This window comes from Schistocerca piceifrons, chromosome 4, assembly GCF_021461385.2.
Source record: "Schistocerca piceifrons isolate TAMUIC-IGC-003096 chromosome 4, iqSchPice1.1, whole genome shotgun sequence".
NCBI lineage: Eukaryota > Metazoa > Arthropoda > Insecta > Orthoptera > Acrididae > Schistocerca > Schistocerca piceifrons.
Window position 1 is genome coordinate 435604743 of NC_060141.1, and position 25112 is coordinate 435629854.

The 25112-nt window shown below is 40.9% G+C and overlaps 1 protein-coding gene across 7 annotated transcripts in view; it reads left to right on the forward strand.

The window, feature by feature from the left end:
- The window catches only part of LOC124794748 (glucose transporter type 1), a 502711-nt gene that overhangs the window by 344265 nt on the left and 133334 nt on the right, over window positions 1–25112 (forward strand). For 6 of the 7 annotated variants that reach the window (XR_007016606.1, XM_047258356.1, XM_047258360.1 and 3 more), the window contains 2 exons: window positions 10500–10712; window positions 23312–23536. Coding sequence is in view for 6 of the 7 variants with exons in the window: in XM_047258356.1 (XP_047114312.1) it covers window positions 10500–10712; window positions 23312–23536 (438 nt within the window). In the remaining variant the exon portion in view is untranslated. The remainder of the gene's footprint in view (window positions 1–10499; window positions 10713–23311; window positions 23537–25112) is intronic. The other variant, XM_047258358.1, reaches the window with a different exon arrangement.

Genomic DNA, 25112 nt, shown 5'->3' on the forward strand with positions numbered 1-25112 from the left:
ACCACTCACTGAAAAGCAGAAACCTTGAATTGTCAGCACGCACTAAAAAAAGAAAGGAAACTTGCTAGCTTTCAGAGTAATCCCTTTAGCATTGATGACTCAGTGCTTCTACTTTTTGATGAGTTGTCTCCTGTGATCCAAAAGTATTTGCTGTTTAGTGGTACAGTGTAGAACATGGCACATTAACCACATATCTGAACCAATACAAAATTTTGAAATTCAGTGGCTCATTCTGTAAGAAAATGTGTTTATGATTGTCCATGAAAATTTCGGGTAGCCTAGGACTTGAGGGAAAACCTCTAGCTAGTTAGCTAGTTCATCAGACTGACTACTAATTGTTTTGAAACTGGGAGTAATTCTGTTTTACACACATTTAGTATCATCAGGTATGTCATGCAATTCTTTATTTTGGATTTGTACAAAAAATCTGTTAATATGTTTATACATTCATCAATAGGAGCATTTGTAAATAAGCTAGTGATTAGAAGAGCCATAGATTTTTTCAATTTTATTTTCAATGATATAGTCTATCTTTCACTAGTAGGTAACAAGAGGCAGGAAAGGATGACACTACTGAGCTATTGGAACTTCATCGTTATGTAATTTAGATAAGCCATATAATCTAGAAACCATAGGACTCATATTAACTAACATATTATGTTGATATAATGATATCAATATAACATATTATGTTGGTTTTATTTATGCATTGAAAGCAGCAGTCAGACCTTTTTGTAGAAACTTCATCATCTAATGCATACTTAAGATCTACTTTCAGCACATCTAGCTGTTTTTTTAAGAGATTGTGCAAGTTGGAGCATGTATAACACCTTTACTTATCACTTTTAGCCCATCCATAATAATTCATATATTTGACTTGTTTGTGATTAGATCGGCAAACTGTTGATCGTGTACAGGTTTTGTAAACAATTTATCTTTTGTTAACTGCAAAAGTTTTTTTTTCCAGGTACATTTTTTGGATAGTTGCATTTGCATCATCGTGCACATTGTGATCAAAACTCACATGTATATGTGACAGTCATAATAAGCATAGCTTTAAATGTGAACTTACATGATCACTGATTCTGTACCAGTTTTGCTTTTCTTCTCTTATCTACATTGTCTCCCCAGTCTTGTTAGCCTTCATTGACACTGAAGTATTTCACTTTGATTAAACGCTGACGTATTGCGGAGTAACGTTCCTGTGTAAACATTCCCTATTGAACCAGATATGTTGTGTGGCTTTTAGCTTCTGTTAAGACAATGGTTAATTGTACTTTTGTTAGCACACTTTATAATAGTAACTGAATTTTACATCAGTGCTTGGCAGATTGTGGCAAAAATATTAAAAAAGAAAAACTCTTCCAAACTTTCTGCAAAATTATAATATAAAAGTGGCATTCCCGTACACCCAGTAGTATCATCCTTTCTGATCCTTGTTACCTACTAGCAGAAGAGGTAGACTGCATCAAAAAGAAAAAAATTGAACCTAAATTTAATATAAAAATTTCTGTGGTTGTTGTTGATAAAATTAAAGGTATGCAAATTCCAGTGGTTCTAAACTAGTATTGTTTGATGTTGCTAGGTTATTTACAAATGTTCACACTGATGAATGTATGAATATATTAACAGAACTTTTGCACAAATCCAAAGTAAATACTGCAAAATATGACATAATCGATGCTACTGAAATAAGTGTAAAACAGAACTATGAGGGGCAGTCAAATGAAAACTGAACACCTGCCACAATGGCGTTATGGAATTGTTCGATTCAAAAGTAATCACCACATGCTTTAAGACATTTATCCCACTGGAAGATAAAATGATCAGTTCCTGTTTCATAGAATGCAGTCAGTTGCTGATGGATCCACAACTGCACTTCCTTGTCTGACTGAAACTAACACCCACACGTCTTTTTCCAGACTGCCAAAGATGTGAAAATCCCACAGTGACAGATCCGGGCTGTACAGAGGATAGTGCAATGTTTCCCAACCAAAGAGCTGAGGTGTAGCCTTTGTCCAATTGATAGTGTGGGGGTGGCCGGTATCGAGCAACAGGATGATTCCCTTAGAGAGCATTCCTGGGCGTTTTGTTTTTATGTGCACACAGTGCCTTCGTAGTACTGTGCACTGATTGTGGCTCCATGCTCGAGGAACTTGATGAGCAGAGTGCCCCTACAGTTGAAGGAGGTGGTCATCGTGATCTTACCGGACGTTGGATTTCTTCGGCAGGGGAGATTTGGGATGTTTCCACTGTTGGATTTGCCATTTGCCTACAGGCTTGAAATGTTGGCACCACATTTTATCCCATGTGGCACAGTAGATGGTTCAGACTTTACCCAGTTGTGTCCACATTTAGTCCCTCAAGTGATATTACACCATGCGAACTTTATGGTAATGCAAGTGATCTTGGATGACGACTTGCATGGAGCCATGACAAACGCCAACCTGAACACAAATTTCATTCCCGTAATGCATTGGTCTTCCAGGATAAGGCCATCTATCCACTCCATCATGTCAGGGATAATGGCCCAATGGACCTGTTGTGGGTACAGATTGTCTCACAATGATGTGCACTCTTCCTGGAATCTCCTCTGCCACTTATGGACACAATTCAAGTTCATGCAGTTTTCACCATACGTAGCAGACATGTGAAGGAGAATTTTGCACATTCTAGCTCCCTCACCCAACAGAAAAAGGAATGACACATCTGCTGTTCTTTGCATGCCTCCGTATCAGCACCTGAATGAGCACACTAGACCAGTTTGCCAACAACCGGGGTCATAACATAACAACTGTGTGTACCTGTTATATGACACTCTGCTGTTACTCTACTACAATAGTGAAAGTATCGAAATGTAACAACAGTGGGACAACCTGTCGTGTGGAATGTATATTGTGGGTTTGTTCAGTTTTCATTTGAATGCCACTGATACTTCCAAACAAGTACTCTATTAGTCTGATGGCCCAACTGTGGGTTCACGTTTTAGTTGTATGCTATCTGAAATGTTCATGAACAGTTATGAACAAATTTTAGTACATAAAGAGCCACTGAACTGAGAAATTATATACTGGTTCATATATGAGTATGCTGTGCTGTGTTTGTGTACTAGTACCACTACACAATCAGAGACATTACAACAACATTTAAACATGCAACTAAGAAAATTCACTTTAGAGTGGAACTGGGAAGCTCTTTTATATATTTCTTGGGTCTTAATGCAGTATAACCTCATTAGTGTGAACTCGCTTAAGACAAACTTGTGGTTAAAACCAAAAAAATATGTTAATTTTTATAGGAAGTTTTATTGGTTAACATGACTTTTGGTTAAAGTGAATTACAAACTCTCTTTCGGTGCACAGCGTGATTAAATTACATTGTAACACAAACTTCTGATGCTTTTAAGTGCAAATTTTTTTTCCAAAATGAATGCAAGAAATGTAACTAAAAAGCTGACTACATGTTATTGACTTGTTTCTAACAAATTGTTGGTTGGCAGCTGCGATTATCAGCCCAATAATTAGATGTATGGTACATTTAAAACTTCAATAATGTGTGCATTAACATTTAGAAATGTATTTGATCCCAGGTGTTCCTTTAGTCATAGCCAAATTGAGTTAGAATACTGAATAAAATCCTACAAATGGTTGCATGCAAAGTACGGCGGAGAGGAAACAGACTACTCTAATTGTACTGGTAAAGTTTAAGATGCAGATGAAGTGGGCTTTGGTGCAAAGATAGCAGCAATTGCAGAGCAGTTTGGAATTCACAAATCAACTTTATCTCTGATAAATAAGACATGAGAAAAAATCATTAATGATGCTGGATCAGGTTCCACAGACAAATTTCAATGACTTCATAGCACTAAGTACGAAGACATTGGGATGTTACTGTTAGAATGCTTCAATCATGTGTGGGCATCTAACGTACCTTTAAATGGACTTGTGATTCAGTCAGAAACAAATATACAGGCATTGAAGACTTCGGTGTTTTCTGGTTGATTGTATTGGTTCCAAAAGACACATTCAATTTCATTTGTACAAATTTGTGGTGAATGAAATAAAGTTGATAGAGAAAGTGCGAACGGCTGGCTGCATGAATTCGACCAAGTGAGGGAAAAGTATGTCTCATGTGATATGTTCAGTATAGATAAAACTGGACTTTTCTGCAAACTTTATCTACATCGCATCCTGGAGATAGAAGGTGTTAAGTGTCACGGAGGAGCATGCAGCAAACAATGTGTAACAGTTGCCCTTGTATGTAATGCAGATGGCAGTGAGAAGTTTCATCCCTGGGTTATAGGTAAGTCTGAGAAACTGAGTTGTTTTAGTAACACAAATATATATGCTTTACCTTGAATCTACTCTCGCCATAAGAAAGGTTGGATGAGCAGCACACCATTTTGCAAGTGGCTTCTTCATTTCAATAGTCGTTGGTTGCTCAGAACAGACATGTTCCTCTTACATTGGACAGTTGCACTGCCCCTTAGATACAGGATCTGAATCAGACTAACATAAAGGTCCCATTTTTTCCACCCACCGTGACAAGCCACCTTCAGCCATTGGACCAAGGTATCGTTTCTTTCGTGAAGAGATTGTATCACAAGCAGTGTGTAAGAGTTGCAATTAATGCTGATGAAAATAATACTGCAACCTCTAATCAGAAATCACTTGACATAGTAAAAGCCATCACAGCAGCCAACTTCATGTTGCCATATCAAATACAGAAGTGCTTTAACAGAGCCTGGAGACATAGCAATACTGAAGATGTCCATGAGTTGGACAATGTCACTTCACCTGAGAAATTCATTAGTGCAGACGACAGTGTTACCTTATTTGCTTCTGTGGAATCCGATGTTCCAAAAGATGTGACTGAGGTGCAAGAAGGAGGATGAGGAGGAGGAGGAGGAGGAGGAGGAAGAGGAGAAAAAGACAGATATCATTCCACCTGCCCTTCAGGATATGTTTACAGCATTGGACTGTTTAGAATGATTTGTTTCAACATCTGACATCGCTGCTGGTTTGTGGATGCTAGAGTTACAGGTGGTTGTGAATATTTTCCTTCCCGTGAATGTCGGCAAACTGTGCCTGAATTTTTTCCAAGGAAATATAATTTCTGAGTACTTATACCTTTACAGTCAGTTTATAGTGTCATTAATGTAAAGTGGTTGATGCAGCAATGGATTATGCCTGTACTACTGTACATGTATATGTATTAAAATATACATATTAAAAACTGTGATTTTTACCTAATACGAATTTATTTAACATGAACTCTCGATTTTTCGGTCCCTTTGGATTTGTTTTAATGAGGTTATAATTTGTAGATACTAGCACTTAAAGAAGAAAACATTGCTACAGGTACAGTAATCCCAGCAAGCACCCAGCATCAACACAGATACAAACGTGCAGCTTTCCATTTGACGGTGCATCACTTCATATCTGTTCCATTATCTAAATCAGCCCTTCAGACAGAACTTCAGACCATCACATGCATTGCTTCATGCAATGGGTATTTTATAGTGCAAACAACATGTATCAGTCCGGAACCGCGCAACCGCTATGGTTGCAGGTTCGAATCCTGCCTCGGGCATGGAGGTGTGTGATGTCCTTAGGTTAGTTAGGTTTAAGTAGTTCTAAGTTCTAGGGGACTGATGACCTCAGATGTTAAGTCCCATAGTGCTCAGAGCCATTTGAGCCAACATGTATCAGACTTTTTATTCAGTAGTAAAGACAAATTGCAGCCCTTGGCACAGAGGGGTGTGCATAAAATCACATACAAGCAGTGTGAAAAAGTATATATTGGTCATTTGAGGTAGAGCTGTTAGGTAATATGAATGTGAGAGAAGCTGGAGATTAAGGAAGAAAGATTGAGTTTTTGCTGATAATCTTTTGACAGAAAACTGTAAATTCATCTTATTTCTCATTGGTTGTTAAATGTATTTTCTACATGAAAACTTTGTTTCCCCAGCCTCCCTTTTTAGTTAATGAAATTATTTCTATGTGTGAAAACAAGATGTAAACCCACTGTCATTTTTTTATCTTCTGTACAAATAATATCAATGTAAGTAGCAAGTCATGTTTATTTGTGTCTGTAACATTCAGTTGTCACTTGAAAATGGCCAGCAAGCCAAAAGCTGTTTCATGATAGAATAAATAGATTCTGCTGAACATTAGAAAGTGTTTTCCATTTTTAATATTACAGTTTTTTTAGAAATAAGTTATTGCTTTCATTTTGGTAAAATAAAACGTATACCCTTCACTTTCTCTACATCCCCGAGACTACTCTCAATGTGATATTATGTGTGTCATGTAATTCTTGAGGGCAGTAATTTATGAATTGAGTCATTAAAGTTGTTTCAAAGATGTTCACTTCTAGTTATACAGTAGCTGTTATATTGTTCATGTGTAGTTATGAAACGTTGGCATTTCAGAAGAACATTATTCCTGTTTTGTCAAAAGCAATTTAACCTTTCAGGGTATATTTACATTTCAGTCAGTATCAATAGTTTGGTAAACTATAGCTTATCTCCGTCTGCTAAGAGATGCAATGTAGTAGTCAAGCAATAAATTTTTATTTACTAAAGCTTGGAAACCAATCAACTGAAAAACACAAGTCAATACAAAGAATACTTATAAAAATCAGACAGTAAATCAGATTGTCCGTGCACTCGTCACCACAAAATAATGCTGTGTTTCATTGTGCATTCACAGATGTTCTGCTGGCAACTCCCACACAGTGTCGTCCAACTTTGGTCTTCTGACAGTCTAAGCATGTTTTTGCCCAACTACGGCAGTCCTTCATTATGTCTGTCAGTCATCAGTTTGACACTCATTTATTACCAGATGAGCCAGCCCATGGATGCTGTCAGATAATTTCCATCACAATTTCTTAGGTACAAAAGTCTCGGTTTTCCCTGTGATACATCGCATCACAAACGTTCACCAGTAGGTTGTATTTGCCGCAGACATAACCCAGATTACTGTCACAGTGGAATTTGGCAAGTTGTTGGTCTGTCTCTTGCGCAGCAGCTAGCTCCTTGTAGTCAATAGCCTGAGAGATAGATTCCAACCAAGACAGGAAATCCGCCTCGACATTCTCAGCTCCTTTTATATGCTGCAGGTCAGTCGTGAATTGGATGATGAATTCAAGTTGTCTGAATTGTTGTGGTGAGCAACCATCCTTGTTCCTACTGAAGGCGAAAGTAATCAGCTTGTGGTGTGTGAAAACGGTGAATGGCCTGGCTTCCACTCATGGCCAGAAATGTCTGACGGCTTCATAAATTGCCAGCAATTCCCTATCATAATCACTCAGTTTCTCTTGTGATGATGTAAGCTTATGAGAGCAGCAGCCCAAGGGCTGCCAGTGGCCTTCGACTTGGTGGTGTAGAGCTGCGCCAATGTCTTGCTGGGTAGCATCCACAACTACTGCCAGTCGCATCTGAGCAACTGGGCATGTCAACATGATTGCCTGATGTAGACATACCTTGGTCTTACCGAATGCCATCAAAGTCTCTGGTGTCCATTGCAAAGATCGTTTGCCTACTGCGTCCTTGCTGGCTGGTGCTGATCTCAAAGGTGCCTGGATGGCTGCCACATTAGGCAGATGATGTCTATAGAAATCAACTGCTCCAAGGAACTGGCGTAGTTGATGATAATCAATGGGGTGAGCCATCTCTTTGATAATGGCAAGTTTATCTTGCATTGGGCTGACGCCGGCTGCTGTCATTGAGTATCCCAAGAATGGCACCTGACTGCGCCGAAGTAAACACTTTGATTCATTGACCGAAATGTATCAGTGCACTGGTAAACAGTCTTTAGATGCAGTTCGTGCAATTTCTCGGATGCTGAAAAGACAAGGATATCACTGAGGTATGCGAAGCATTACGGTAAACCTCTTAGTACTTAGTCGACAAACCATTTCCAAGTGTGTGCCGCATTTACAAACCAAATGGCATACGGAGGTATTTGAATAAGCCAAATAGTGTTGTGACAGCTGTCTTTGGTATATCAGAAGGCGCTACCGGTATCTGGTGACAAACTTTCTGGTAATCAATGGCACTAAAAATGGTCGTGCCTGCCAGCGTGTGCATAAAATCCTTAATATGTGGTATCATGTAGTGATAGGGTATGGTACAGGTATTGAGTGCTCAGTAGTCTCCACATGGTCTCCAGGTCCCATCTTTCTTCTTTACTAGATGAAGTGAAGTGATGATGACCGCAGCCTGTTGGATCTACAGACGACTCCTGAGTGCAAGAGTTCTTTGAATTCTGCCTTCGCTGCAGCGAAACGATCAGGAGCTAACTGGCGCATGCGCTCAGGTACTGGTTGACTGGGTGTAGTCCTGATGTGATGGACCGTGTTGTGCTTAACTGTCTGTGCACATGGCATGGATTTGCATTTTGCTATGTGTGGCGTCACTTCCTGTCAGTCATCAAACGTAGGCAGAGAACCTCATCCTAGGATGCTTCTAATGCTTTGTTTACCCCGGCAGATGCTCCACATACTGACCTCTACTTGAGCTGCGTAACGAAAGAAAAATTTGCACCCAATATTGTGTCTGAAATATCGGCAATCACAAAAGTCCATGGTAAACGATCTTGGAAACCGAAGTCTACATGTCTCTGGCTTTTTCCATAAGTCATTATTGAAGTGTGATTTGCTGCTGTGAGCTTTGATTGAGATGGAGGAAGCTTCACATTGCAACTTCTAACAGGCGATGCACTGACGTCCGAGCCTGAGTCAATTAGATAAGGGCGGCCAGATTTAGCGCCTGTGACAAAAAATCGGTGGGACAGCGAAGCTAAAGAAGAAAGGTTACTCACCAGTAGTTTCCCGTCTATGCTCTCACCTTGCAGTGGTGGGTGCTGGTGCTGGTGCTGGTGCTCGAACTCGCAACTGGTGGCACCTATCTCCAGCCGCTGTGGCCATTTGGGTGAGTGCAAGGTGATGTGCATCGCGTCGCCTTGTTTCAAAAGCGATGGTGGTACCAGTAGATATGTTCCTTAGACATGTTGGCATCTTCTTTGCTCTTCTTGTATGCAGCTGCTTTGCCTCCCAGCAACGTCGATAACTGTCGCCGCAAGTCGTCAATGTGATTTCATAGTTCGTCCAATTGTCGAGTAACGTCCATTTGTTGGCATTGTTGTATCGCTGCAGCTTCCTGAACGTTTGTAGGTACTGTAGCATTTGAACGTCACAGATGACGTATGTCCTGCATGTAATGAAGCATAGACCTTGTCGGCTAGTGAGAGCAGCAATGAAATATTGCGTGGGTCATAAAGCGCCACAGCTGTTCTTTAGTGCCTCTGGCAACTGTACGCGCCGTACATGTTGCAGTGTCATATCTGGCCACTCGCTGTCGTTGACTGAGCATCACAGGTGCCACCAAAATTCTGAAGGTGACATGTCTCCTTTCTTTTCACCATGTAGTGCTTGTTGGATACGTTATTCCACTGGCCGACGTAATTGCTCAAAAAGCAACTGTTTAAAATGTGTATACTTCTGCGTAGTGGGCGGGTGGAGTATTATATCTGCACTAATAGTTGCTGCTTTACTTTTGAGCACATTAACAATGATCATAAATTTGGTATCTTCATTTACAGTGCTGTGGTGCTGGGAAGTCAATTCGAGCATTGCAAGCCATAATTCCAGTTTATCAGGAATTATCTGCAGTGAGTGTATCTTGATCTTGTTAGTGTCATCGCCAAGCGGCTGTTCCTTGGTGCAATAGAAAAGTTTAAAACAGCATTTTACTGGTTTTCAATTTTGCATCGTAAATATTCTATGTGTTTCAACAAAGCATCGTTCTGTATGTGTTGTGCGCCGACTCTGCAGTAGGCGATACCGAACGGTGCTGCATTTGTTCTTCTAAAACTGAATTCAGTAGACGCGGTCACCACTTTGGTCACCTACAGCTTATCTCCATCTGCTGAAGAGATACAATGTAGTAGTCAAACCATAACATTTTATTTACTAAAGCTTGAACACCAATTAACTGAAAAACATAAGTCAATACAAAGAATTCTTATAAAAATCAGAGAGTAAAGCAGATTGTCTGTGCACTCGTCACCACAGAATGATGATGTTTTTCATTGTGCATTCACAGATGTTCTTCTGGCAACTCCCCCAATAGAAAATACCAACATGTGACATGATTGGACCATGATGCCAATTAACACTATTTTATATAACAGAGTTAATTTGCAGTATTTTTGCACTTCTATTGAATCAACAACTTGTTGTTGACTGCAATTGTATTCCAATTTTATTTCCATTTTTTTTATTTCCATTCTTTTGTTTTAATTTCCATTCTTTTTTTTTTTAATTTCCATTTTTTTTTAATTTCCATTTTTTTTTTTTTTTTTTTTTTTTTTTTTTTTTTTTTTTTTTTTTTTTTTTTTTTTTTTTTTTTTTTTTTAATTTCCATTTTTGCTGTCTGACAATGTAAGTAACATTGTTTTGTTGTGTAATCATTAGTATTATCCTTCTTGTTTCAGGTGTTCTACTACTCAACAGACTTGTTTAAAAACTCAGGACTTACTGAGGAAAGTGCCAAATTCGCTACAATTGGCATTGGTGCCATTATGGTGGGCATGACACTTGTTTCTATACCACTCATGGACCGCACCGGTCGGCGCACACTTCATCTGTATGGCCTGGGAGGAATGTTCATTTTCTCCATATTCATCACCATTTCATTTCTAATAAAGGTTTGTTATGCAATCTCAGTTTTCACAGTTCAGTTACTTGCATATATTTATGATCCTTGACTAATATAGCAGGATCTTTGTAAGTAGTGAAGTAAGTAACTTAATGCATAAATCAGATGAATTAGGTATCCTATTGTTGTCTTACACTGATCAACTAGAACATTGTGACCACTGCCCACCACAAGATTGAAAGACACATGGTAGTGTTGCGGGCACATAATGTTTCAAGGAAAGTTTATAAGCATAACAGAGATGAATGGGAAGTCATTCTAGCAATGATATGGGTGTCATATGGATATGGAGAAATGTACTGACATAATTGAATGTAATTAAGGGCAGATTGTTGTAGCCTGGTGTCTGGGAACAAGTGATGCAGTATGTTCTCTTTTAGCATGCTTCTGTCATGAGCATTAATGAAAAGTAATTGACAGACAATGAAACTGCAAATAGGCAACAAGATGTTGGTTGTTTATGCCTCATCACTGAGCATGGAGGTAGGAGGCTTACCCCTCAGTAGAGCAGGATAAGTGATTGTCTGTTGCAGATCTGATGATGGAATACAGTGCTGGTACAGGCACAAGTGTTTCAGAGAACACTATTGAGCACATATTGTTGAACATGGGACTCTGTAACACACAACCCCTACATGTCCCAGTGTTAGGCCAACGTCGTCCTCAATTACCACTGCAGTGGAAACAGGACCATCGAGATTGGATCAATGAAAACATGTTGCCTGAATAGTGTTTCTTGTTACATCTGATCGATGGTCTTGTCTGGACACACAGACAAACGGGGCAGTATCATGCTGTTGTGGACATTCACCTGAGCTTCCATGGGATCTGTGATAGGAATCAAAGGCACCATTACAGCAGTGGACTTAATTATTGTGAACCTCCGGCAGCCACTCACACTTGATGTCTTACCTGAGGTCAATGGCATTTTTCATCATGAGAACTGGTCATATTACCAAGCCAGAATTGTGATTTTAGAACCATCATACTGAACTCATGTTGATGTATTTCCCACCAAATTCATGTGATCTGAGTCAAATGGAAAACATCTGGGTTGTTGTTGGGCACCAGCTCTGTATAAACAAACCACCGGCTCACAATTTGTGGGAATTGCATGATCTGTGGTGCCACATACCTCCAGAAACCTACCAATGTCTTCTTGAATTCATGCCATGCAGAATCGCTGCAGTATTTTGTTCCCAACAGTTGGTCATAATGTTTTGGCTTATCGATGTAATTATTGGCACTGTACATTTGCAGCTATATTAATAAGTAAATAATAAACTGAATATTGATAAATGACGTGAGAAGAGACATTAATTCGTCATGCACAGATGACATTGATGGGAAGAGAGACATACAAGGAAAGTTTCTGACTAATGTCAGTCAGCTAAGAATCCTGAGAACATACACATATAACATCTGGAGCAAAATAGGTTAATATTACCGTTGAACTACCTTAGAAGAACTACTGTGTTGTTGGAAACACAACTTCTCAGGTGTACAGCAGGGTCTGAGGATATACTTCAATTTATAAGTTCAGAGTGATAGCAGAAAAGACTGACGGTATTACATTCCATATCTTAGCTGCAGTTGGATTACACACAAACGTGTGTGCATTTTGTTGTTCTAGGAGGAAAGGAAAGGAAGGAAGAGAATACAGTATGTCTGTGAGATGAAGCAATGAATAATGTTTACATGCACTAAACATGCCTAGTAAAATTCTTATTCAATCTCATAATTTTTTATCCACTGTCTTACTTGCTTTTATCTCCAGTCATCATTATGTGCATACTTTGTATTTAAGGTACATGTTCAAAAGCAAGTAACTTCTGCAAGCACTTGCTGATGATGTTTTACATTATAACAGAGGCTTTTGAAACTTAAGTCCCACAAGTAATTTCAGCAAGTTAATTTCGGAAACTCTTTGCAAGTACGTGCAGTGTTTCCATTAGAGTCATGAGATGGGCAAGTGGAATATTACACAACGTCATGCTTAAAAAATCAGAGCAGGTGACACTGTTGTTGTGGTTGTTGTTGTTATTATTATTATTATTATTAAACAATGTGAAACCTATGGTGAAATAGAGATAATATTATGAAAAGGATAGATTATTACTCATCATGTAGCAGAGATATTGAGTCACAGACAAGCACGACGAAAAAACTACCAAACCTGTCAGCTTTCCCACATGCCCCCCCCCCCCCCCAACACACACACACACACACACACACACACACACACACACACACACACACATGATCACTGTCTCCGGCTGCAGTGGCCGGACTGCAGGCAACTGTGCATGTTGGTAGAAAGTAGTAGTCTGGGTGGTGGTGATAACAAGGAGGCTGGGGCAGGGAGGAGGAGGGGGAGGGATAGCGGGGTACTGCTGAGGGATGTAAAGTGATGTTTGTGGGAGCATACTGGGGGAGGGGGGGGGGGGTCAGAGAGAGAGAGAGAGAGAGAGAGAGAGAGAGAGAGAGAGAGAGAGAGAGAGAGAGAGGGGGGGGGGGAGTGAGGGGGGGTGGGTGGGTAAGTAAAGGTGAGAAGTAAAACGAGTGTGGGTTCACTTGTGGAATAGAAGGCTGTAGACTGGAAACAGGGAAGGAATAGGTGGGTGAAGGATGCAGTCTCCTACTTAATCCACCATCCAGATTGCTTCTCCCATCACGTGCAGTTCCTCGCAGTCGGGCCCTGGCGACCAGACAGCGATCGCCTGTGTGTGTGTGTGTGTGTGTGTGTGTGTGTGTGTGTGTGTGTAGGCCTTCTGGCTGAAAGCTAAAGTGTTTAGTGGTGTTTTTATTGTGCCTGTCTATGACGCAACATCTCTGCAACATGGAGAGTAGCAGTCTATCCATTTCTTCTTCTTTTTCTTCTCCATCTTATTCTTATTCTTCTCATTATTATTATTAAAGAATAATTGTAAGCAAAAAGATAGATAGAATAATTGTTTGGGCAAAGAAATGGGTACAGAAGTGTACAAATTTAAGTGTATGAGAAACACATTTAAATTTCTTGTCCACTAAGTCTACAATTTGTGATATTCTTTTCTCCTCAAAATCTGCCACAATATTTTCTAGTGCATCCAGCAATATATCACACGGTTCTTATGAGCTTTGTGTTTCATGTCCCACAATACAGGAAAGCGTTCAACTTTCTTAATTCACAGTTGCTTTCTTGTACTGGTCCACGCGTTTTTCTCACTTATCAATACTGCATTTTCGTACCTATCATAAACACACAAAATTTCTATAAATTTTATAAAAACTTCCAGCAACTGGCAAGTAATTACAGCAAGATGCAAGGAACTGTTTCCATTAACTTGCAGAAGTTATTTGTAGAAGTTGATTAAACTGGGGGAAGTTGACTTGCTCAGCCTTTTTTTCCACAGCAAAGAACTTGGAAAAGTAGCTTCTACAAGCGACTTCCAGAAGTTCACTAGCTAGCTGACACATCTATTTAGAGATTTTGAGCATGGATTTGTACTTATTTGTAACTAATTTCCAATGATATGTAATTTTTATGAATTATTCAGCATTACACTATGGAAACTGTAATGAGGACTGTATATATGATAACTTGTACATGTTGTGCAGTTGAGGTAGTTACATCTGACGCAATCTGTTATCTTGTGGCAGGTTGACATTAAGATTTTTATGCTTTAATAACTGTGTGCACTGTCTTCAGAACCCCCCAGGGGATCCACAACTCTTTTGTGGATACGTGCGTAACGAGCATGAGACCCCGAGCTAATGTGGCCCTCCTTCCTTTCTGGGCTGCATACCTTCCCTTTCCGCATCCTCCCCCCCCCCCCCTCTTCCCCCCTCCCCCCCTCACCTCTGGCTCTTTCCTTCCCTTTCTCCCCCTCTGGGAGTATGGTTTGCGCATACGTCCGGAGACGGACGCTCGAAACTGTTACAAATTCCTTGCTTTCTACACTTGCAAGTCTTCGTCCTTCCTCTGTCCTTCTCTTCTCCTTACCTCTTCTCTTTGCCCTTTTCTCTGCTGCGGCGTTTGAGACCCCTCTTCTTTCCTTTCCCTTTCTCTTTTTTCCTCCCTGTGCATGTCTGAAGGCCGACCCACGCATTTCCATGCGTAGCCGGTGATGGGGTAACGCGTAATTCCCCGCCCCGGGTAGACAGGTAGGACACGTACGTACCCCCTGGTAACAGCCAGGCCCAGGGAGGGGTGATTACCCGAGCTGATACCTTCCGAAAGTGCCGATTGGTCCCTCCGTCCGTTTGTCGGGAGGTGTGACCTGAGGTGTGAACAATCACCTAAGGCGGGAGTGCCCTCAGAGAGGGCCCCCACAAGGGAGGAGCGCACCATCGGAGACGCCGGTAATCATGGGGGATTCTTCCGCAATGGTTTCCTCGCCTTCCACTATGTCTGCTCACAAGCGTAAGTTCACTGAGTCTCAGCCACAGACAGTTCTTCCATCGTTGCCACAGTTCCTTGTTGTTTCTCGGTCTGACGAAGGTCACGACTTCTCCACGGTCAACCCTTTCATTATTCAGAAAGGTGTCGACGCAATTGCAGGTCCTGTAAAGTCTTGTTCCAGATTACGGAATGGCACCCTGTTGTTAGAAACAGTCAGTGCCCTCCAGGCACAAAAATTGCTGCGTACTTCACTGCTCCACACCTTCCCTGTCCGGGTTGAAGCGCACCACACTTTAAATTCCTCGTGTGGAGTCGTTTATACACGCTCCCTCGATGGATTGTCTGACGAAGAAATTCAGCACTACCTGTCTGACCAGGGCGTAACGGCTGTTCATAGAGTTATGAAAAGGGTTGACACGAACATCATTCCAACCCGCACTGTCTTCTTGACATTTAACAAAGTTCAACTCCCATTGAAAATCAAAGCAGGCTATGAGATAATTTCCGTTCGCCCTTATGTCCCAAACCCTACGCGTTGCTATCGGTGTCAGCGGTTCAATCACACCAGCCAGTCCTGTTCCAATCCGGCCAAATGTGTTACGTGTGGCAAGGATGCCCATGAGGGTGCTTGTCCACCTCCATCCCCTCGCTGCATCAACTGTATGGGTGACCACGCTGCTTCCTCTCGAGATTGCCCCGTTTTTAAGGACGAAAAGCTCATCCAGGAAATCAGAGTGAAGGAAAAGGTGTCGACCTTTGCTGCTCGAAAATTATTCGCCAGTCGACAGCCCACCATGCCTCAGACAGGAAAAAAAAGCACTGTCCTTGCTTCTCCTCGGCCAACAAAGGAGGCGGCCACGCAGACTTGTGACCTCACCTTTAGTGCCACGGTCCTCAGATCGGCCAGCGCAAAGATCGCCCATTCAACCTCACCACTTTCGCCTGCCCACTCTATGGCTCACCCTTCATCGGGTTCTGCTAAATCTCGAGCCCAAAAGTCAGACACCCAGACGAGACCAAGACTTCGAAAAAAGAGCATACTCGTGAAGATTTTTTACGTACCCCAACTTCACACCCATCGGTTCCTCCTTCATCTAAACATCATACTTCCAAGAAGGCTACAAAGAAACCCAGTTCATCTCCTCCGCCAAGGCGTGTCCCATCTACAGCACCACCTGGCGGAAATCGCCCTCGGCCATCTTCTGTGTCGTCGAGGCGCACTGCTGGCGGCCGATCAACCGGCCGATCACTGGGGGCAGGAGCTGCTCCTGAACAACCTATGGATCAGGATCTTCTGCCTTCGGCTGAATGCCATTCCATGCTGTCGGTCGCAAGCTCTGAGCAGTCGTCGAGTTGACAGCAACCTTGGTCACATTCCTCCATTTTCTGTTTACCCTATGTCCATTATCCACTGGAATATCCGCTGCATTCGAGCCAATCAGGATGAATTGTCGATCCTCATACGATCCTACTCGCCGGTCATCTTCTGTCTTCAGGAAACAAAGCTGCGTCCCCATGACCGCTTTGTTCTCCCTCATTTTCAGTCCATCCGATATGATCTCCCTTCTGTTGAAGGCACTCCAGCCCATGGAGGACTCATGATTCTTCTCCATGATACTCTCCATTATCACCCAATACCCTTAAACACTTCCTTCCAAGCTGTCGCTGTCCATCGTTCCCTTTCTGGATACACCTTCTCTCTTCATACTGTATGCATTCCATCGTCCACACCAATGGCACGAGCTGATCTCCTTCATCTTCTTGGTGAGCTTCCACCCCCCTATTTGCTGGTTGGGGACTTCAATACCCACCACCCGCTTTGGGGATCTCCACATCCTTGTCCACGTGGCTCACTATTGCTAGATGTCTTCCACCAAGCGGATCTAGTTTGCCTCAACACTGGGGTCCCTACATTTTTGTCTGCCACCACGACAAACTTCTCATTTGGACCTTGCGGTCGGTACTGTTCCGCTAGCTCGGCGCTTCGAATGGTTCGCCCTTGATGATACACACTCGAGTGACCACTTTCCATGTGTCCTTAGACTGCAGCCTCAACTGCCATCTATGCGCCCGCGACGCTGGAAGATTGCCCAAGCCGATTGGACACTTTTTTCGTCTCTAGCGACATTCAATGACCGTCACTTTCCCAGCGTCGATGATGAGGTCAAACACATTACCAACGTTATTCTTACAGCTGCGGAATGTTCAATACCACGCACCTCCAAATTGCCCCAGCGCCCCCCAGTTCCTTGGTGGAACGAGGCATGCCGTGACGCAATACGTGAGTGGCGACGTGCTCTCCGCGTTTTCTGCCACCATCCTACTTTGGCCAACTGTATCCGCTATAAGCAGTTCCGTGCGCGATGCCGTCGTGTCATCCACGATAGCAAGAAGGCAAGCTGGAAATTCTTTATTAGCTCATTTAACACCTTCACTCCCTCCTCAGAAGTTTGGAGTCGGCTTCAACGGTTCTCAGGCGCGCCTAGTTTCTCCCCGGTCTCTGGGCTCACTGTCGCGCATGATGCATTAGTGGACCCTGTCGCAATTTCTAACTCATTGGGTCAGCACTTTGCTGAGATTTTGAGCTCGTCAAATTACCCGCCAGCATTTCTCCCGAAGAAACGTGCAGCGGAAGTGCGACATCTTGCTTTCTCCTCTCAAAATCGCGAAAGCTACAATACTGTTTTCTCCATGCGGGAACTACAACATGCACTCTCTTCTTCTCGCTCCTCCGCCCCAGGACCGGATGGTATCCACGTCCAAATGTTGCTGCATTTATCAACCCATAGTCTGCATTACCTCCTTCGCCTTTATGATCGAATTTGGACCGACAGTACTTTTCCCAGATGATGGCGGGAAGCTATCGTCGTTCCTGTTCCGAAACCTGGAAAGGACAAACATCTCACCTCTAGCTATCGCCCCATTTCTCTCACGGGTTGTGTCTGTAAGGTTGTGGAGCGTATGATGAATTACCGTTTAGCTTGGTGGCTGGAATCCCGCAGTCTTTTAACACTTGCCCAATGCGGATTCCGAACACATCGTTCTGCAGTTGACCATCTTGTTGCTCTCTCCACTTATATCATGAACAATTTTCTCCGGAAACGCCAAACAGTAGCAATATTTTTTGATCTGGAGAGAGAGCATACGATACCTGTTGGAGGACAGGCATCCTCCGCACACTGTTCTCTTGGGGCTTTCGAGGTCGGCTGCCCCTTTTTCTTCGCGAATTTATGGCAGAGCACACATTTAGGGTGCGGGTGAACACTACTCTCTCCCGTACTTTCTCCCAAGAAAACGGGGTACCCCAGGGCTCCGTGCTGAGTGTTGTACTGTTTGCCATTGCCATAAATCCAATTATGGATTGTCTCCTTCCTGATGTCTCGGGCTCCCTCTTTGTGGACGATTTTGCGATCTACTACAGCTCTCAATGGACCAGCCTTCTTGAACGACGTCTTCAAGGATGTCTCGATCGCCTCCACTCTTGGAGCATCGAAACCGGCTTCCCTTTTTCTCCCAGTAAGACCGTTTGTGTTAATTTTTCTTCCGCCCTCCTTACATCTAGCTCCTGTCAACCTTCCGTTTCCAGACGTCGCTAAATTCTTGGGTCTTATGTTTGACAGAAAACTGTGCTGGTCCTCCCATGTTTCCTATCTTTCGGCTCGCTGTCTGCCGTCCCTCAACACCCTCTGTGTCCTGAATGGTACCTCCTGGGGAGCGGACCGAGTGGTCCTTCTCCGCCTCTATCGCGCCTTAGTGCGCTCGAAATTGGACTATGGAAGCATAGTCTACTCCTCTGCTCGGCCGTCTATTCTTCGGCGTCTCGACTCTATCCACCACCGTGGATTACGTTTAGTGTCTGGAGCTTTTTACACCAGCCCTGTGGAAAGCCTTTATGCTGAGACTGCTGAACCTCCGCTGTCCAATCGGCGAGCAGTCCTTCTGAGTCGTTTTGCTAGCCATCTGTCTTCCATGCCTGCTAATCCAGCCCATGACATTTTTTTCGACGCCTCCTTTGATGTAGGATATGCAGGATGCCCCTCCTCCCTACTACCACCGGGAGTCCGCTTCCGTCAACTGCTCCATTCTCTTTCCTTCCGCTTTCCTAAAACCTTCTTGACAACTTGGGGTACAGCACCTCCTTCTGTAGTGGATTTTTAAGCCTTCCTTCTGCTTTTCGTTTCATGACTTTTGTTCCCATTGCTGCTGGTTTCCATTTTCGGTTTTTTACTGTTTCCTAACATAGCAGTTTTGTGCCCTAAAACAAAAAAAAACAACTGTCTTCAGAAGTATCCGTAACTGGCCTTCAGAGTAATTTAACTGTCTGCAAGTTATTTTGTATTGTGAGGCTTACAGTGAGCATCACAATATGGTATTTTGCTTCTCTGAGCCAACCAAAGGCCAAAAACTATGCATGGAGTCACTTACTGTGAGCACTGGAAAATGTGATGTAGAAAAATTCTGTTGATCATTAATTTTGTCCTAAACATTTTTCTTAGACCAAGCAAATTCCAAAGTTTTATAATCATGTGCTGTGCTGTTTTTAATTTTTCTTCATTGTCAGTATTAAGTAATTTCGCTGTTAAGCTATAAATGAGTTTCACTTTTCATTTATGTGTTGTAGAGTTTGAACTGTTTACACACCCAAAACAAAATAATCTTCATGAAAGAGAGGTGTAACATGATCAAACTGCTGGCTTAGCTACTTAAATCAGAATCCATAAGTTGTGTTAGCTACAATGCAAAGTGATTCATTAGGAAGACTGTGTACTTGTATTCCAAAACACAAAGATTCAAATTGCTGCTTAAATTGAGGTTATCCATGATTTCCTTAGAAGCTATGGGGAAATGCTTTGGGGTTCCATGGAGGACAGTATGATCTAAGGCCTACCTCAATCTGAACTTGGATTCCATGACAGCACATGTGTGCATGCGCATATGTGGTGCCTACTCCCTCCAGTGACCTACCAAGGCTTCACTGCTTTCATGCCACATTAAGTCGCTACTGTTAACCATGCTATTAGATAGGTGGTCATAATGTTCTGGCTGATCAGTACAAGATCTGCACACTGATTGTATGGTTCAGTCTTTCTGTGAGTAAGTTAAGATAAATGTTTTACTGTCTCAAACATGTACTACCAACTCAGATGGGTTCATCATGTGCACACTTTTATAATGTGAACCCCACTTCTAACAATGTCAATTCAGGCTAATGTTAATAATTTTATGTTATCCTTTCAGTCTTTAAATGCCATGTATGTACTAAAAGAGTGATTTTAATGGCCCTCAACTTAAATTTCAGTTGCAGCTTCCACATGCATGTATTTGTTTGTTTTGTAATATCACATTGATTTATATTGTATGCACATACATTACAATGCATTCATTCATTTTCTGTTGAAAGTGATTTTTAACATTGTAGCTTTGTGGGATACTTGCACAAAAATTTGTTAGCTAGAATTGTATTTACATTGAAAGTAGTCATGGAACTTTTTTTAAACCCAGCATGTGATTTTGTTAGTTAAGTCTTAAACTAGTATAAACTGCTTTAGATATGTCAAAGTGAAGACTTGAAAATGATGTCATGAAAATGCCGGTATTTCCATACATACTGACAAAGGTAGTTCACTTATCTGAGAGTGACTAATTCTTGTGCTCTGGTACTGGAATTATTATTAAATCAAAATCGACAAAACTGCTACAAATGAAAATGGCAACAATAAAGACAGATTGAAACTATGCAAATCATGGCCATTGGAAGAAGAGGGAGGGAGGGGAAACAAGCACTGCTTCTAAGGCGTGTTGCTGTCTATAAGGCGTGGTGTCCAGGTGTGCTGGAGCAGGAGAAAAAGAGGTAAAGAAGGGGGATTGTTTCAAGATGGCTCAAGTTATGAAAGATGCTGCTATACTTTTACTGTTGCAGTCAAAAGTATGGACTGCAACATGACAGTGTGTGCTGCCAGTGTAGGCTGTTTGACCCTCCATTCATTTATGCAGAAAGTTGCTTGCTCACCATTCCACTGTAGAGCTGTACACTCTCTTTTTACTCTATTTTTATAGTGTCTCCACATCTTCCACTCTTGTTTTAAATCTTTTTCATTTCTAGATAACTACTACAGTCATCATTTGTATATTTTCTGGATATTTTAGTCTTTGCCTGTCTCTAAAAGTCTTTTCTTCTAATGCTCATTCCTGTATAATGCTAATCAGTACAGAATGCTGTAGCAGATGTTCCAGGAGCTGATTTCTGCTTTTAGTAAAGATTTTGCTAGACTCATTTCCTTACCTACTGTTCATAATAACTTTGTTTCTTATGTATCCAGTTAATTTTTAATTTCTGTCAATGCCACCACATTTCAGTTATTTGTTTTTTCTTCTCTGAGTTTCCAGTAGGCTACAGTTCACCGCATAAAATGCGGTTTTCCAGTCTACACTTTCAGGAAATTCTTCAATTCCATGTTAATATTTCATTCCTTGGGAGGTCTTTGAAGAAACCTTTCTTCAAGCTGCACAGATCTACTTCTGAAATCATCCTACCTTCTGTGTAAGCTGTGTAGGTGCATTGATATATAACATCGTTAGTACTATTATGTGCAAGGTGTAGCACATGGGAGAACACATCACTCCAGGTGCTTTCAGTATATTACAAGAGAGATAACAATGGGTATGGGCTGTGGATGTTAAGAGTGCTGATGTATGTTTTGTAAATGAATGTGAATCCCATAAAGTATCCTGGACAGGAGGCAAATAGTGAGTTTAGGTGTGTGGGATACTGGATTTGGTAAATGTATATATCTTCATGTGAGAAGATTCCAGGGGTTTGGATGGAGGGATCCCAAGGGTTTTGAGGATGACTTTAGTTTTATGTTACGTTATGGATTTGTAGGTCGTGCCTCATAATAATAACTGGAATAAGAACTTCTAGAGGTTTAGAATAGATTCTCTGCCACAAATCTCAGAACTAAAAAAGCATGATCAGCAGACAGATTTATTGCATTGGAAGAAGTGATGTGTGCATGTGATTCAGGGAGTAGAAGGTTTCTAGCACACACAGTATATTGAAATCATAATGATAAAGCAACATTGCAAAAACCATTGGAAAATTTGTAATGAGTAAATGAAACATGGAAAGTGAAACTGTTTTTACATAATGTTCCACTTTGGATCTAACATTGGAAGGCTACTCAGATTAGGGAGTAAAGCAATGCCTTCTGACACAAAAATAGTAATATTTACATCATGCTTGTACTTTGGTGATGAGTTGGTGGAGAGCTTAAGTACCAGTAAGGCTGATGTTGCAAGAGTAGATGGATTGCTTTTGCAGATGAAATGGAGGGATGAGATACAGTAACCGTATTACAGCTCCTCAAAAGTTCAAATGATTTTCCATAATTTACAATTGATTATATGGATAATACAACACTGTGTAACATATAAAGCTGATATTAGAAAAATTTATGCCAGTGTGCATGAGACACTGCTGGTGAGATGTGTTGTCAGAGAGTCACTGAGTGTTCCAAATATTGCTACAGATGATGTTGGTGAAATAAGGACTTGCAAACCAAAATTGATATTTTTATGCAGAGAGATGCATTGCAAAAGACTAGATGATTTGTCAGCTGGGTATCACTATGAAAATAAAACAAAGAAGAATCTTGGTGACAAAGAAACAAAATAAGAGAAAGGAACAAATGGAAATGCTGTTTGTCATACATTATCTGAAGTTGGACATTTCATTAACCCTTTTTGGATTGAAATCAATTGGTATATGTATATATCGTTTTTTAAACTAAAAAGTTCTGACACAGAACAGAACTATAATACTTCAAAATGCATGCTACTGTTAGCTATAAAATGCTTCTGGACTACAAAAAAAGGTAGATATCTGGCTCATCCAGAGATTTTAAGCTGTACTTTCAGGTTAGTTTCTTGTTTACATTGCACATGAATGCTTACTTTTTATTTTGTGCATGATGCTTCTTTTGCAGCCCTCCCTTTTTTTGTTATCAGAAAACTTTCCTGATACAATTTGAAGGAGAAGTTGAATTTGCTGACCATTTATGTTTAAAAATTATTTAGCAATGAAGAAATCAATGCATTCTCCAGCATGTTCCTCTGGATGCCTGCATAATTTTTCTTGAGTTTAACTATTTTAACTCTCCTTCACCTGTATCAGGAAAGAAGAACAGGGTACCAACGCCTGATAGGAGTTTTTTGGGTATGTGCAGGAAATGATAGACTGGATGTCGTACCTATCTGTTGTATCAACACTGAGTTTTGTGGTCTTCTTTGCTGTCGGCCCTGGCTCCATACCATGGATGATTACAGCCGAGCTCTTTTCGCAAGGACCACGGCCTGCTGCCATGTCCATAGCAGTCTTAATTAATTGGATTGCAAACTTCCTTGTTGGCATAGGCTTCCCCAGCATGCAGGTTAGTTTCTACATACCATATGACAGAAGAACACATATGTTTAATACAAAATTATAATATTTAAAAGTGATTGTTGACTGGTCTAATATTTTCTGCATATGGTGTCTGTGTCTTACCTAGGAAAATATTTTCATTTGTTTACAAACTATAATTCTTCATTTCTATAACAAATTATTCAAATGTTGGTAACATAGAATATTCTAAAGATGATGTGATAAAAATAAACAGTGTATTCTGTGTGGGGCATAATCTATTGCTGAGAACATCATTTCTGTAAGAAGCTGAAATTTATGTATTTTGATTTGTCTACAGTTGATGAGATAGACTTATATGATAAATCGGTCAAATGGTGCTTCTACATTATTTACATATATGTTTGTAGTTCTGTGATTTTTTCCCAGGTTACTGTAATCAACTAACTTTATCTAAAAACTACTTAGCAAATTTGGGAAAATGTATTAGCAGTCTTAAGAATTTAAATGGAGGTTATAAACTGAAATAACATCATGAAAAAAAAAGATTCACATACAGTTCGAAACAATAAACAAAAATGACCATAACCAACCATTCACTTGCAAGTGACTGATGTTATATTCATGAAATCGTGGCAGCGATTCAGTCCCATAACAAAGAATCTTAATCACTCACAAGCAGCAATTAGCCAACCTTCAGAAATTTCCTTTTAACATGCTACATAATATGACACTAATATTTTCATACATGTATAATGTTCTTGTGCAGTTTGTTGTTGGTAATACATACAAGTGGAAGTGGAACTTTTACACTTAGAAGATAAAAGAAGAGCAAAGTTTCATAGTAGTACTGGTTTTTGTAGATGTATATACAAGTTCAATACATGATATTCAGAAGGTATGTTCCACTGGCAATTAAAAATGATGGAAATGTACTGCAAACTGAGGTTCTGTCTTTAAATCTCCTAATGATTTTGCTTGTATTGATAATAAATTATTAACTGCTTGTTTGACAACAAGAAAAGTTCTCAAGTATAAGAAAAGAAGATAAAAAACCAGATGGGATAAGGTCAAAATTATAAGAGGATGGGGAAAGATTTCTCAGCAAAATTCCATAATGAGTCATAGACCTACGGCCAGTAACTACTGCATCCTACATGCTTCTGAATATGCTTACTGTAGTCATGTCTTGGTCGGCCTCTACAGTTTTTACCCCCACACTTCCCTCAAATACTAAATTGGTGATCTCTTGATGTCTCAGAATGTGTCGTTTCAACCAATCCCATTCTTTGGTCAAGTTGCGCCACAAATTTCTTTTCTCCCCAGTTCTGTTCAGTAGCTTCTCATTATTTATGTGATCTACCCATCTAATCTTAAACATTCTTCTGTAGCACCACATTTTGCACGTTTCTATTCACATTTTGTCTAAACTGTTTAAATACATGTTTCACTTCCATACATGACTACATTCCAGACAAATACTTCAGAAAAGACTTCCTAACACTTAAATCTATATTCAGTGTTAACAGATTTCTCTTCTTCAGAAATGCTTTTCTTGCCATTGCCAGTCTACATTTTATATCCTCTCTATCTTGGCAATCATC